The following is a 15,116-nucleotide window of genomic DNA, read 5'->3' on the forward strand; positions in this document are numbered from 1 at the left end:
ATAATACTCTTCAGGGCCCTAGGGAGCATGGCTACTTGAAGGATGAGGTAGATGACAGGGAAGTTATATAGCACAATGCAAACAATGAATCGGGATTTCTGGACGTGAACAAAACTAGAAATAAAAAATAGAAACAATGTAATTAAAGTAGGTCCATGGTGGCACTTGCAGGGAAGTTTGATTTTTAAATGCACTGCTTCCTAGACATAGCCCATGACGTTTGTGTCCTCAAATGGAAAGAAACTCACCCAAAACTTAGAAGAAAAAAGAAGGATCAAAAATAATGCAAGTGTACTGAACACAGTTGCAGAATCCCTTTTACTATGCAATAGTTATAAAATCCAAGAAACAAAATACAGCAAGTTTCAGACAGACACAAACCTGAAAGCGTCCACGTTTAAAGGCACTGGTTCCAGATGAGGTGACCTCAGACATGGCACATTCGGCCAGTGCTTCTACCACTCTTTGTGTGGAATCATGTACTTCCCGTCTCGTGCCATCGTCGTCAGCTAAGTGAGACATGAAAAAAATAAGACCATCTTAGTGGATTCTGTAAAACGGACACAAGGTTATGGCCTGATATCCTGCTACAAAAGTGAAGGAGAAGGGGGCAGAGGAACACAACAGTGCGTGCGGGCTTCCAGCTAAAGTACATGTTGCCATGCTCAGGCAAAAACTAGTGGTACAACATGGAAGACAAGAAGCAATGAAGTCCAAAGCTCTTACAACGTGCCTTTTAAGACACAGCTAGACAAACACAAAAACGGCAAGAGTGAGGGAGCAGGAGACGTGAGGGAACAATTCTGAGGATGAATAAAAACGAAATAAAATATAACTCACTAAAAAGAAATATATACGTACGGAAATAACCAAAAGGGATGTTTCCTATGGTAGGGGCCTAACTGTAAGCAACACTACCTTGGCGGACTCTTGACCTCTTGAATAAGCTGTTGGAATGCCGCAACCTGCAGGCCCAGCTTTTTAATTTGCGAGCCCACGGTTTCTTGCTAATAGGGTTTTTGAGACTAGGACAAGTAAAGCTTAGGCCAAAATATCCACCTCCTGTCTGTAGATGCGCGGTTCCAGGGCCCATAGTGCGCTTGGTGCAGGCATGAGAAGAGCTTCCAGGATGCCAGGCCTCTTCAGAGCTTTCCTGGAGAAGGTCAAATAAAAGAAGCAAAAACAAAAAACAAAAAAACTAATTTATTTGAAGAGACTGCTATTACAATTAAAGAGCAATTTTTGACAGCATTTTTTCCTCTAAGCACCCACTAACCATCCTCCCACACTCTGCCAAAGGAGTAGTATCAAAGTGTTTGAGGTATTAGCTCCCTATTTGCACAAATCTAAAGGATGTCAGAAAAGACTTCTTTCTTAGACAGATCCTATTGTTTGTGTAACAATAAATAAAAGAAACTAGAACAATGTCGTATTTCCAAAACTTAAGCAAAAGCAGAGGAAGGGGGGCAATATAAATAAGTAATGCAGGGAAAAGGCTTGCACTGTTCTAAAATAGCAAATAAATGGTAATGAGACGTTAAAATTTATATAAGTGTGTGTGTGCGCATATATTTAGGTGTGTATGTGTAATATACCAACACTGTAATAAATTAGGACTATTGAAAGAAAGAATAGACACTTAAATATATAAACATTAACAAAATTACCTAATATCAGCGCAGGGGGAAGAACAGGGAGAACAGTTTACTCACACTTTGTAATTATGTTATCACTAATATATTTGGGCTTATTCTTGCTTCATCAGTGTCACATTTTATTATAGTTTCGTTTTTAAAAAGCAATTTATATATTTATAAGCCTCCTCACATTGGTCAACATAATTATATGAATAGATTCATTAAGTTATTTTAAATAATTTAGGGTTATAAGTAAATGTAGCTAGAAGGTGAAATTTTGCACCTTAATAAAAGCATCAATACTGTTACACTGAGGGGGTGGGGGACCTACTTTATTACATACTTGCCAATTTTCTCTAGTTGAGGGGGTGTGGTGGGAGGGTGGAAGGTGGCGGGGCACGGAGAATTGCATAATTTTTACCCCGTCCCTGCAACGGAATAGTCATTTTGTTGCAGGGCCAAAATGACGCGATTCACCGCAAATCGCAGGATGCGAAGGACTTGCCTGCTCTCCCAGGAGACCTACCCAGAATTCGATAGTCTCCCGGACATTCCAGGAGAGTGGGCAAATATGCTTTAACAACTCTTTTTTTCAGTGTTAAAATAAAGCTGCCTAGTATGTGTGTGCTACATGCAGAAGCAGGCATTTACTTTTGCATGCAAAAGAAAAAAATGCATTTGCTCCATTCAATCACAACATGGTTTGTCTATGTGCAAATTTGCTTCTAACTGTAAATGAGGCACTTAAGGTATTACACAATTATCACTTGATAAGAGTAAATAATAAGGTGGGTTTGGGAAAAGACATCTGCATATACCATGGTACAAAAAGGAGACTTAAAGGGGCATATTCAATTCTCGGCGGACCCGCCGCACGTACACTATTACCGTCATTACGGTAATAGTACGCGGAAACCTGTTAATATGGTAATTTTCTCGCTGGATTTTAGCTCGCAGCTCCCTGAGCCGCGAGCTGAAATCCAGCTAACTATTACCGTAATATCGGTAATAGTTTTTACGCGGCGCGGGAACGGAAGAATTGAATATGCCCCAAATAGACTGTTTTTAATATTTCTCTTGTGAATATATTTTGCAGCACATGGGAGTTTGAAACATATGTTTTAACCTTTCCAGGGAATAAAGCGTCTCTATTTCGCATCACACTGAAATAGGAAGGAGAGAAGTGATGTGTATTGAAGTGTCAAGCATTATAGGATGTCTTTATATGAAAATAGGCCATTACAGTTTCCTTTAATAAAGCTACAGTGGGATGTCAGGGCAATACTTTTTTCATTTTAAATTCATTTAAAAGGTGTATTGGCAATGCCAGGTAGGAAAGTATTTAGCATTTGTGCTATGCAAAATAAGTGCAAATGCAATTTAGTTTTCAAGTATCCAGCAGAAAGGCAAACTCTGAAGACACGTATTACTTACAGATGGCGTTAATTCACCAGGCACCGCAATGACAGCATCAGGAGCTTTAACTGCCAGTGAATCAATAGGTTCTGTCTCCTCCGGAGTGGCCTGGATACTGCTGTCATTCACATTCACTGCATCAGGGGCAGGACAAGACAGGGTATCCTCAGCAGATGATGAGAGAGGGGACTCTGTACTCTGAGTCTCCTTCTGGCTGTCGGCATAGGAACTGGCAGAGCTGTCTTGATACAATAAGGTTCTCAATTTTTCATCCAGGGTTTTGATACGGTTGTCAACAAATTCAATTTTAGGAGGCCCTTCAGTATCAGATTCCTGAACTGAAGCAGAGTGCCCTAGTGAAGATTCTGAAACTGGTGTCTGTGGTAAAATTGTTCCATCTGAAAGAGTGACATTGTCTGACAAAGTGAGCCCAAGGGACATACCTGTGATGTTTTGACAAGACATGTGACTAGAAGTTGGTTGACCAATGGGCTCCATTGTATGAGCCATATCATTTGTTTCTTGCGCATCCTGATCACTACATAGGTGAAAGCCTGCCTGCTGACCTTCTGGTATTACCGCTACATTGTTACCATAGACCTCAGGCTCTGCCTGCATCTGCACTGGGGAGGCAGTGCTACTAATAGATGGGGACAGAATTTCATTACCATTTTCCACATGAGCTGTAAGTGTCAGAGGCACAGTTTCTGTGGTAGAAACCTTGCAATCTGTTGTTGTAGGGAGTACACTGCTTTCCGACTGAAGGGAACAGCTGTCCTTAAAATTATAAGGATCCTCCGAGAGACTATGGCTTGTTGGTTCATTATGTGGTCCTATTTGATGGGGGAGGGGAAAGAAAAGAAGAAAAAAAGTTGACAATTATGTAATGATTACACTATCAGGTCATTAAATACAACATTATTAACCCATAGAGAGCATAAGATAATGAATTCACTCATCTTACTCAGCATTGGTTTAATTTATTAATGTAAGAAATTAGTATGTGCTAAAATAAAGAAACAGATATATAGTGACTAAGCAGGGCAATAGATTAAAGCTGAAAGACCCCTTATTTTCCTACTCACAAAAAAACAAAACAAAAAAACACACAAATAAAAATAAAAGGACACTTTTAAAAATAACAAATCTAAGCACAGAGAAACACCCCAGGACTGTATGGTCTGTCTCCCATATTGGTCTTGGAAAAGAGGATTTATTGTAAGTAGATACAGGATTTTTGTACTTCCGTTAAAACCATTTTTTTAGATTCCATTGGGGGACACTGTAAATTAAGTGACTAGGTCTCAGACCAGCATCTACTGTAACCTCAGTTAATAATTAACAAAGTGCCACACGATAGAATAGAAAGGATCAAACAAACAAGGATAATAAATCCCCTTTTGGAACACATACACTTGAAACATAAAACAAAATAAATGAGAGCATAAGGGCTAGGCGAGCAGCATCCCCCAATTGAATCAGAGAAATGGATTTATTCCAAGTACAAAAATACTGTCGTCTCTTCCTACTAGAGAACTTCACGCCACCCAGGAGGCACTCACTGATCTGGTAGAGTTGGCTGTGATATTATCTGTAAGCAGCTTTCTTATGTTGACACATGCCCGCAAAATAATATCCCTAATCCATCTGACAATTAGTTTAGTTGCTGGCCAAACCCTCTTTTGTGTATCATAAGGACCAATAGGTCATCTGTCCTATGCAGTGCTGAAATCTCATCCAAGAAGATCTTCAGGGCCATAACCACATCTAATAAGAAGTCTGCTCTATAGTTGGAATGGCCATGTACTAACTTAGGTGGAATTTTTTAAACACCTTACACTGAAAAGAGTACTTGTCTTCGTGAATCAGAATATACAGGCTGTCACCTTCAAGTGGGTCCTGAAGAAGGGGCAAAAAGCCCATTTTAATTATAAGGTTGTCCCGATAGGGAAACAGTCACCCCCTTGGATCTTAACGAGCGGCCACCACCACCATTAATTTTGTAAACACCTTTGATGATGTGTCAGGCAGAAAAATAGAGTACAAAATTGAAAATAGAGATTTTTTTCTACTGGAAATCTGAGAAGACTCCGATGTTCTACCCAGATCATGTAGGTATGTGTCTTTCATGCCCATGAAGGCTAAACATTTCCCCTGCTCTGTTCCATTTATGATTTAGGGACTTCAAGTTTAAGATGGGTTGAAAGGTCATATCCTGTATTTGCACCAGGAAAATATTGGAGAAAAAACCCAACCCCATTTGCTATTCTGGAACTGGGACTACCACTCCAAAAGGAGACTAAAAGAAAGCTCTCCAAAATTTACTTAGTCTGTCTCCCAGAAGACTTTCTGGGAGAAGAACTTTCTGATTAGAGACTTCATAAGGTTTATGATGTAACTTCATTCCATAACTCCTCACAGCAATGCGCTCAAAATAGACTTTGACAACTGATCCCGGAAGAGAAAAAGACGGGCTCAAAACACAGGCACTGCTGGGTGGGCAGAAACCCCATCATGCAGACTGTTTATCAAAAGGTCTGGGGGTTGGTTAAGGCGCCTCTCAACCCGCCCTGATCCTCAGTATTGCTATGAATGCAAGCCTCTAACGGCAGCAGGGAATAAAATAAAGTTTTACAAACTAACGCTGCCTTCAGCAGCACTGTACAGATGTGCACTACTCTACTATGGGCAATTCTTTTAAATGAGGTTCCTGTTAATGAGGGGATATAGAAGGGGAGGATCTTCTGAATTTCTGCAGATCTCAAATTAAGTGTCTAACTCCTGAAGCAGCCTCTATATACAAGATAGCACTGACCCCCAAATAGGAAGAAAGAAAAATCATTTTCTCTCCTTCAGCCAAAGGGGACAGACTCACTGCAATATATTTGGTCGGGGGAGGGGGGCAAGAATATTTACTCAGCCACAACTTGCAAAACTTTCCTGAAAACCTTATCTATATTACTGGAGGGGGAAAGGTGTCTCTCTTATCAACATAAATTCCCTGCTGCCTGCAGATGGTGCTAAACACCATGTCAACTCTATATACCTTTGCCTAAAGGAGGAAATAAGAATCTAAATAACGTGAACGGTAGAATTGTTTCTGTGCTTTAGAACATCATTAGGTATCACATAAAACACATTTGGTATCCTTATAAATACAATCTGATATGGGAGGAATAGGAATAAGGAAAATTAATTTTCAATAATTTCCCTATGTAGTGCAAGATATATATTGTTAACTTGCTATCCAAACATAAAACAGATAATGTGAAATTTACTTGGGTGCAGGATATAAAGCAAAATAGAAAGATGCAGTTTTCAAGTGGTTGCAGCTAGTCCTGAGTGCCATATGAACTACAATATACTACAATATAAAAACAAACACAGCTTTCGTGTGCCGGCCTACCTGTAGCATGTGGAGAAACCTTGGGGACTGCAGACTGGGTGACAAACGGAGACTGAGCTTCGCGGTTTCTTATTGTTTGGTTAATGAATAACCTCCAACGGCCAACTGGTGAGGACTGTGGCCCGGATTCCCCTGTAAAAGGTGAACAGGTTTTTTTTTTTTAATTTAGCCAAATCACAACACTTCTGTAAATGTGCTTTGAACTTTTTATTAATTAGGTGCAAAATGCTTCAACTTAAACACATCCTCATTATCAATTAACTATGCTCTGTAAGAAGCAAAACTATTTAGGAAGGAAGAAAACACTGACCTCCAGTTGGAGCAGATATTGGAACTGCTATCTGTACATGCTCAGATGACCCAGTCTAGTTGAAGAAAATGAAAAAAGTTAACATGGTAGGTAAGTTAACAGGAATTTGGCCTCTTTCGCTGCACAACAATGAAATAACTCACTTGGCTGCTGGATTCTGATGGGGCAAATTCAGTTCTCTCCTCAGCTGGAATACTGCGCAGTATTTCCTGAGCCTGAGTTACAATTAGCTTCAGCTCATCTACAAATCTCTCCTTTTCTGCTTCAAGTACAAAGTCATCTTCAACCTAATTAAAAATAAAAAAAAGAAAGAAAAATTAACATTTTAAAATTCCTAAGATTGATGTTATAGTTAGTAAGTTTGTGAAGTTATGATTTTATCCAGTTGTACAAAGGAAAAAGACAGGGTCAAGTAGCTGATAGCCTAATATCAGATCCAAACCGCAATATTCACCCTTTCTATACTGAACTTCAAAATCCACACCTGCACCAATTTCAAATGGCCAATTTGGAAATTTTAGCTTATTTGTTAATCTGCATGTAAAACCACAGATGCGGTTGATTAGTAGATGTGCCAAATTACTGGACCACTGTGTGCTAAAAATGATTACAAAAATTGTTATACTGCTTTAAAACAAACAAAGAAAAGCATTACCAAATAAACACAAGGGGGAAATTCAATTGCCCGCAATCTGCCTCTGAAAATCCATAACTTTGGGGTAACCATGGTACTCGAAAAGTGTGTAGCCACAAAGTCCGCCGGAGCAACACGGCTAACTAAATTACCCCGTAACAGAGAGACTTAACTTTAAAGGTTTTCTTATTCTTTAATAAAATGAATGCTAGGTAGATCACACAATCTATATTGAGAATACTGAACGCATAAAATCATAGGCCAAAGTTTAATAGTGTAAGGAAAGTTTATTCACAAGCATGTTACTATACCACTATACTAGCCTGAAACAGACAAAACAACCAAAGTGGGTCCCCACCAGCAGAGATATCAAATATAAACACTATTGGGAAAATGTGAAGTAAATAAAGTGAAAAACAGGAGCATGTCCGAAAAGGACAAAGACAAACAGATAGGAAGAAAACCAAATATTAACTTATAACTCAAATCCCTAAAAACTAACAAATTTATGTACCAGCAGCCATATCAGAGCATTACATGTCTGTGAATAGGTTCATTTTTGGAGTGAATGCATGGAAGCTAGCTAAGAATAGGAGGCATTATCAACTTGATAAGCCTTTTAAGGGCCCAATACCTGTTTTGCAGGGGGGGAAGGGGACTTGTAGAATGTGGATTGTGCAAGAACCAAGATGATCTGCTTCCCATCTGTCTATCCCAATAATTAACATTGTTGATGAATATGGAATGCCCGGATTACAATCTACACACTTGCAGATTCAGTGTCTCTGCTAACATGGATGTGGTGTTAGGCAAGCACATCCTTCCCAAATTGCTTTCCCTAAAGTAAGCAGTACCAGAAGTGATGAGCCTACTCTACTATCAGCAGTTGAAGAATCAATAGTAGAAATCTCACTAGTCCAAGGATGGGTCAATAATAACAAAATTTGTCCCGTATGGGGAAGGGGGGGGGACGACATTCATGAACACTGTTCTACAAGTAACAGGGTTGTTGGCCACAGCAATCATTCATATCTGTAGAACTGTATTATAAATGTCCCCCAGTAAGTTAACTTTTTCAAATGCATTTCTTAGGCTGTTTTACCGCCACACTTTACAGAGCAGCTTGTCAGGATCTGTATAAATATGAGTGTCAGATGAAACAAGTGTCCTTTGCACGAGTAATGAAGAAATAAAATGGGATGGAAGTGAATAGATGCTCAGCATAGAAGAGCACAAAGCAGTAACCATAATCATGCAGTATACAGATGTTTGGCAGACTCAATTAATGAGCTGACCACAGTGTGGAAGAGTTTCCCTAAAACTATGTCTGCAAATGATAATTATAGACAGACAAAAGGAAACGACTGCATTCACAACTTTTTTTTTTTTTAGAAGGAAATTATATATGGAAGGACTCCCCGCCCCAGCAAACCTAATTATTGTCAGGTATCTAGTCAGCACAGGATGGTAACCCCAGTGCTGTACGAGAAATTCAATTTTCCAAGCTATTTAAAGTGCCAAAAGTGTCAATTAGCAGATTCTGATGTCTTATGCTAAGACTTCTACATGTAGTTATTATAATGTAAAATTAAATGGGGCAGAGGGTAGGGGCATAGTTTGCATATCAGTAACTGTAGCAGTATAGATGCCATGTAATTACTTGCCATGTAAAGAGCTATGTCCTCAGGAGCATCACCATCTGCATCAAACTTAAAAGTAACCATTTTGTTGTTATGAGTCTCCAGCTGGCATTCCACCATGTTATCGCCAAAGTTTGAAACCTGGAGGTATGGAAAGAAAAACAGATGAGAACTCCCACTCGCAGTTGTCAAGGTGAAAAACTCTCCATAGAGACACATACCCCTAAGAAGGACAAGTAAAACCGAGTCATTTTATCTGGCCGGGGGCACGAAACTCTACGTTGCTTCATCTTTTCCAGCTTGCCATTTCCAGGAGGACCATCATGAATGGCAGCATAGTCTCTGGGAAAGTCAGCACAAACACTGCAATAGAACATTGATATTAACAAAGTATGAATTACCGATAGGAAAGAATGTGACACTAGAACAAATTAATGGTTACCACAGTAATAAGAAGTGCATGTATATTTATGAAACTTAACAGTTGTAATTAATTGTAAAGACCCATGTGAGCAAATTTACTAAAAGAAAAAATACCATAGAAAGAAATTGGGGGACACTGGAAACACAGAGGTATAGAGGCTACACTGGACTTTGGGCTGCAAAACTCAAGCACCTCTCACTAACCAAAGCCTGCTGAGATCTTCACTTATTTTTAATAAAGACCCAGAACAAGAGGAAACAAATGAGAACCAGGTTCTCCAACAACAGGAAAATAAAACCTTTAAAAGGAAAAGAAACAGCAAATAAGAGCATAGGGTAGACTTTGTGTCATACAATGGTATTCTTATAATTGTATAAAATCCATTTGTCAGAGTCATCTTTATCTTTCATCCGCTTAGGGGACACTGGAAACACAGGGGACATCCCAAAGTAACCTAAATGGGAAAGTAAACTCAAACGTAGCAGTGCGCAGAACACTCCATCTAAAACGGAAATACTAAGATGCCAAAAAGTTAAATTTGTATACGTGTGTACCAAAGACCAGGTGGTTACCAAACATCTGCAGTCACCAATCTGATATAATGTATCATTACATTGTTTTTGGAACTGACTCCTTTCCCAAAGCCAGCCTAAGGAAGTAAAACCATAATCCACCTAGTAATAGTTTGCTTGGATGCCAAAAACAACCACTCGTGGGTATCAGTAGACCAAAACATCATCCGTACTGTGAACAGTCCTATGGACATAGGTACTCAAGGCCTTAAGAACATCCAGAGTGTGGAAAGAGCCTTTAACTCCACTAAATCCAAGAGTTTGAATGGAGGCTGCTGTAAGGTTGTCGGCACAAGATTGAGATCCCAAGGGGCTATTTGGGAATGTTTGGAGGCTGCACTTCTCTAAAAGAAAAAGAGGGGGCTGAAAGCTGAAACTTCAAGGCACCAAGTGTCAAGCCCAAACCAGACTCTCCTACAGGAACAGCAGTAAATGGGTTAACCAAAAATTAGAACATTTTACACCTGGAGTAGCAAGTGTTCCATACCCTGTGATAACTCCTGGTTGAAACCAGATTCCTAGCCTTGAACATGGTCTGAATCACACTGTCAGAAAGCGCTTCCTTCTAAAAATCATGGCTTCAACAGTAACAGTGTTCATGCCAAACGAGTTAAACTTTGGTAATGAAAAGGCCACTGGCAAAACAGGTTTTGCCTTGGAGACCAATGCCACTATAGGCCGTCTGCCATGCTAAGAATCTCTGTGTACCATGACAGTCTTGGCCAGTCCAGTGCAACCAGAATCACCTGAACGCCCTTCCCTTCTTACTGTCTTTAGCACCCACAGAAGCATTACTACCAGAAGGGACAGGTAATTCAGACAAAAGTTTCCAGGTACAGACATGACGTCTACCAATAACACCTTCGGATCCCTTGTCCTGGGGATACCTTGTGGTTCAATCAAGATGCCATCATGTCGACATCTGACTGACCCCACCTGTACACAATCTGTAGATTTCTGGGTGAAGGAACGGTTACATGGGTTGAAATACCAGCCTGTTGAGAAGATCAGCTTCCCTGTTTTCTACTCTAGTGATGAATACCGCGTGCGTCCGTCCGCGTGTGCGTTAGGGAATTTAGACTGTAAGCCCCAATGGGGCAGGGACTGATGCGAGTTCTCTGTACAGCGCTGCAGAATTAATGGCGCTATATGAATAAATGGTAAAAATAATAATAATAATAATAATGGCCTTGGCACTCCCCTGATGATTGACATATGGCATTGTCCGATTGGATCTTTACAGCCTTTCTTTGCAAGAACTGACACCCTCTGACTAGAGGGTTGAAAATTGCTCTGAGTTCCAGCACATTTATCAGGAGCTTTGGCTCCTCTGGAGTCCAAAGACTCTGAAAGAGGCACTGAACACTGAAGAGTGAGAATGAAGGCGGGAATCTGCTCTCACCACTGGGCTGGTCATACCAGAATGATACTTGTTCCATTTCAAAAATTAGTGAAACTGTGCAAACTGCACCGCCTTCCTTAAGAAAGATGGTCGAAACCATCTTTACCAAGACTTTCATGCAAAATTGAACAGATGCTAGACTGCGAGAGCTCTGTAGAGAGTGGACCTTGTCCTTTGGCAAGAAAAGCTTCTGCTATTGGATGTCAAACAGAAACCCCAGGAACACCATCTGCTGGGAAAGTGTCATGGTTGGGTCATCCACTACAACAAATCCAATCTGAGATTCTAAGGTCTGAGCCATCTTCATAGTATCAGCCTGCAGCATCTTGATCAGCAGATCATCCAAGTAGAGAATGACAGCCATCCCCTGGATCTCAGGAAGGCATCCAGAACCTCCATGATCTACGCGAACACCCTTGGCACTATCGCTAGGCTGAAAGGTAGAGCCCAAAATTTAAAATGATGGAACTGAACAGCAAATTTGAGAAGACATTTGTGTCCTTCCCAGATTGGAACAGGCAAGAATGCGTCCTTGACTGTAATCGACACCATGAACTTGTCCTGTTAAATTCCATGCTGTTAAAAACAGACCTCAAGATCACAATCTTGAACCTATCCATCTGAAGCTGGATGATTAAGGATTTCAGGTTCAGTATGGGTCAAAATAATCTCTCCAGCTTTCAGACCAAAAAGCCATTTGAGAAAAAAAAAATTCCTTCTGCTCTTCTAGGACTGGAACAACAACGCCTGAGGAGAACAGGCTGAATGACCTCCCATAGAGTAAAATAATGTGTTTTGTCTACAGAAAGGCCGGTGGTGAAAAACCTCATACGTCCTCTGGACGTATGATTCCTTGCTTTCCCTGATGAACGAAAGGAGTGAAACCTTGCACCATCTTGGGGTATTTAATGGTAGAAAATAAATCTTTTCCCCAGTGGTTAGGAAAATAATCTAATCACGTTCATGACCAAACAAGACATCCCCAGAGAAAGACCGGGTGCTTTTACACTCCGCATCCGCCTGTGCAAAGAACATTGAAGCTGAAGGTCTCACCTAGCTATGTGGATATAGAGGGGGGAGGAGCTTGATCTTTGGGGCCAAATTTAAAGTGCACTAGCTCCAGTGCAGCCTCTTTACTCGTGTCCCCCACATGGAGAAAGGAGAATAGAATAATATAGTACATAGTATTTTATTTTTTTTACGCAATTTACACATTTGCAAACAATTGGAATGTTCTATGATCTATAACATATTACTCCTATTACTACTTCTGGAAGCTTACTGGCTTATAGATCAAACCTTTAACAAAGAAATTCTATAGCTTTTGGTACATCTAAGCCTCTTTTTTAATTGATGTACACTTCGCTTAAAAGGGGCCCATGCCTCTAAAATTGATTACAGCACACATTACATTCATTGGCTAATAAATTTATTATTCATATATAAACTGGCTTTACTACCTCAAATTACTGAATCTCACTCAGAGAAGTGCAATGCTTAACAATTTACCTACCCATGAACGGAGTCCAATTTCTGAGTACCAAACTGCTCTGCAACAAGTACCTGAAAATAAAAACACACACCGGTAATGGGTTCCAACTACAAAAATATAATAAATAATACAACCAAAGAATAAGTGTCATCTTTTAAGGAGAAAACATGTCCGCTGTTTACTCCCATACAAGTCTCCAAATATCTAGGTGATGTTAGAATTGGGCTGCTGAAGGGAAAGGTGAGGAATGGAAGGACAAGTCTTAACTTTATTTCATTGGCACTGTCCTTTCGATTAGATCAATAGTTAGGGCTGTGCAAGGTGAACACGCACGATGCATGATCACTGGTGAAATCAGGCAATCGATTCAATTTTGCAGCATGTGGTCTCAAAATGAACATGATGAATGATATGCTGATGGGATAATTAATAGACATGACTATAAATAAGCTCAATATAGGACAACTATCAGCTATAGCTTTTGGCCAAACAGTTAGATCTTATTAAATTTTGACAGCCATGTGTGGCCAAATAGGATATAGATCCAGTTGGTCAGAGCTTGCTCTAAACATGACTGGCCTGCTCCTTCAAATAGCTTGCCTGCCTGTGCCAATTGCATGATATTAAACTGAATTTACAATTCTGCCATGTAATCAGTATAACTGGACTTACACGTCTCTGTTCTCACTTCTAGGCTACAGCTGAAAGAACATATACAAGGCAATCCAGCCATGTAACATTGCAACTCTGTACTTTGCTATGTCACTAACTATACAATAGATCTGCAGATCTAAATAGGGATGGAAAATGGAAAGACATAGGTCTCGCATTGCACTGTGATACTGAACACACTCTTAACTCTATGGGACATTTATAGATGGTGTTCCATCCTACATGACGGTGTGGACCTTATGTGATGTACCTGGTTTGTATTCATGCAAAAGGGGAACCAGCAGTACCACAGATATGTTCAGGGAGCAGGTGCTATGTGTGCTGACTGACACACCTGGGATTACAACTTGTGTTCTAGTCGGGGTGTTCTTACATTGCACAGTCTGAGGGTGTCACAGTGATTATGTAGAACCTTACTGATAATCATTTCAAATAGACTCAAAACAATTGCGGTGTAAAGGCAGCAGGGAACGTTAACCCCCTGGCAGTGTATGGACAAGGGAGAAGCCCCCCATGCCAATGAGTGCAATGTTAAAGGTGGGAACCAGGTCCAGGCTGATTCACATGCAAGTAAAATTTACACGCCCTGTATTACCTCCTGCCAACAATGTGTAAAACATTATTTTCATTTCGTAACTGCTCCATTCTAGCTACAATGCCACACAGATGAAAGACACATTCAGTATAAATATGTAAGGTGCGGTAAATGACAACTGTACATAGATCAAATTGTTTATTAGAAAATGTATTAATTAAAATTGCACTTCCATATATATAATGAAAGTACAGTGGGACATTTGGAGGCTGGTCCCCACCAGTATAGAGTTCATGTAAATTAAATAAATTCTCTTTCAAGCTACGCATTTCAAAGATCCATCCTTTTTCCTCAGGGTCTAAAACATGAGTTTATCAACCTGAACTCTATGCCAGCAAATGTTCCGCTGTTTTTTAACCACCATCTATATGCAAGTGCAATTTGAACTGTTAATACATTTTCTAATAAACTGCTTAATTTGGTGCGGTTTCTTTGTCATTTACAGTGCTTTTCAGATACAGATTGAACATGTGTATAAACAAAACTGTATAAAAATGTCATCAAAGTCCCATGTAAAGTGGATTCCATCTGTGTGTTTATCATGGCTGCTTTTTACTGGTGTGTAACATTTTTTAAAGTTATATTTGAGCAATACAAACTACTATTCCTAAAGATCCTGTTCTATTTCTGCAAGATACATATATATGCTGAAATGCTGTAATCTACATACAATAGCTACCACTCTAAGTTCATTGCACGATTGTCCTGCGTTGAAGCTTCCTAAAGTAAGCGGTGAGGAGGAACAAGCCACAGTCACCAGTAAAGAGGTGCTTCAGCAGCTACACACACCACCCATAAGTAAAAAGTTACAAGTGTAGTTGGTGTTAGCGACTACTCTCCTACAACGGGGGGTACCACAGTGGTGCGCAATTGACATTTACCGGCGGCGAGTGTCTAGCGGCCGAATGGTACCACT

The 15,116-nt window shown here is 40.0% G+C and overlaps 1 protein-coding gene across 3 annotated transcripts in view; it reads right to left on the bottom strand.

Moving 5' to 3' along the window:
• WNK3 (WNK lysine deficient protein kinase 3) overlaps positions 1-15,116 on the bottom strand; it is a 98,458-nt gene that overhangs the window by 30,645 nt on the left and 52,697 nt on the right. The window contains exons 12-20 of one of the 3 annotated variants that reach the window (XM_075184922.1): positions 12,955-13,004; positions 9,265-9,406; positions 9,068-9,184; positions 6,913-7,056; positions 6,770-6,824; positions 6,460-6,591; positions 3,072-3,886; positions 1,060-1,153; positions 382-509 (exon numbers count right to left, since the gene is read on the bottom strand). In XM_075184922.1, coding sequence (XP_075041023.1) covers positions 382-509; positions 1,060-1,153; positions 3,072-3,886; positions 6,460-6,591; positions 6,770-6,824; positions 6,913-7,056; positions 9,068-9,184; positions 9,265-9,406; positions 12,955-13,004 — 1,677 coding nt within the window. Of the gene's footprint in view, positions 1-381; positions 510-915; positions 1,154-3,071; positions 3,887-6,459; positions 6,592-6,769; positions 6,825-6,912; positions 7,057-9,067; positions 9,185-9,264; positions 9,407-12,954; positions 13,005-15,116 lie in introns of all 3 variants that reach the window. The other 2 variants (XM_075184921.1, XM_075184920.1) reach the window with 2 other exon arrangements.

The sequence above is a fragment of the Mixophyes fleayi genome, chromosome 9, assembly GCF_038048845.1.
Source record: "Mixophyes fleayi isolate aMixFle1 chromosome 9, aMixFle1.hap1, whole genome shotgun sequence".
NCBI classification, from domain to species: domain Eukaryota; kingdom Metazoa; phylum Chordata; class Amphibia; order Anura; family Limnodynastidae; genus Mixophyes; species Mixophyes fleayi.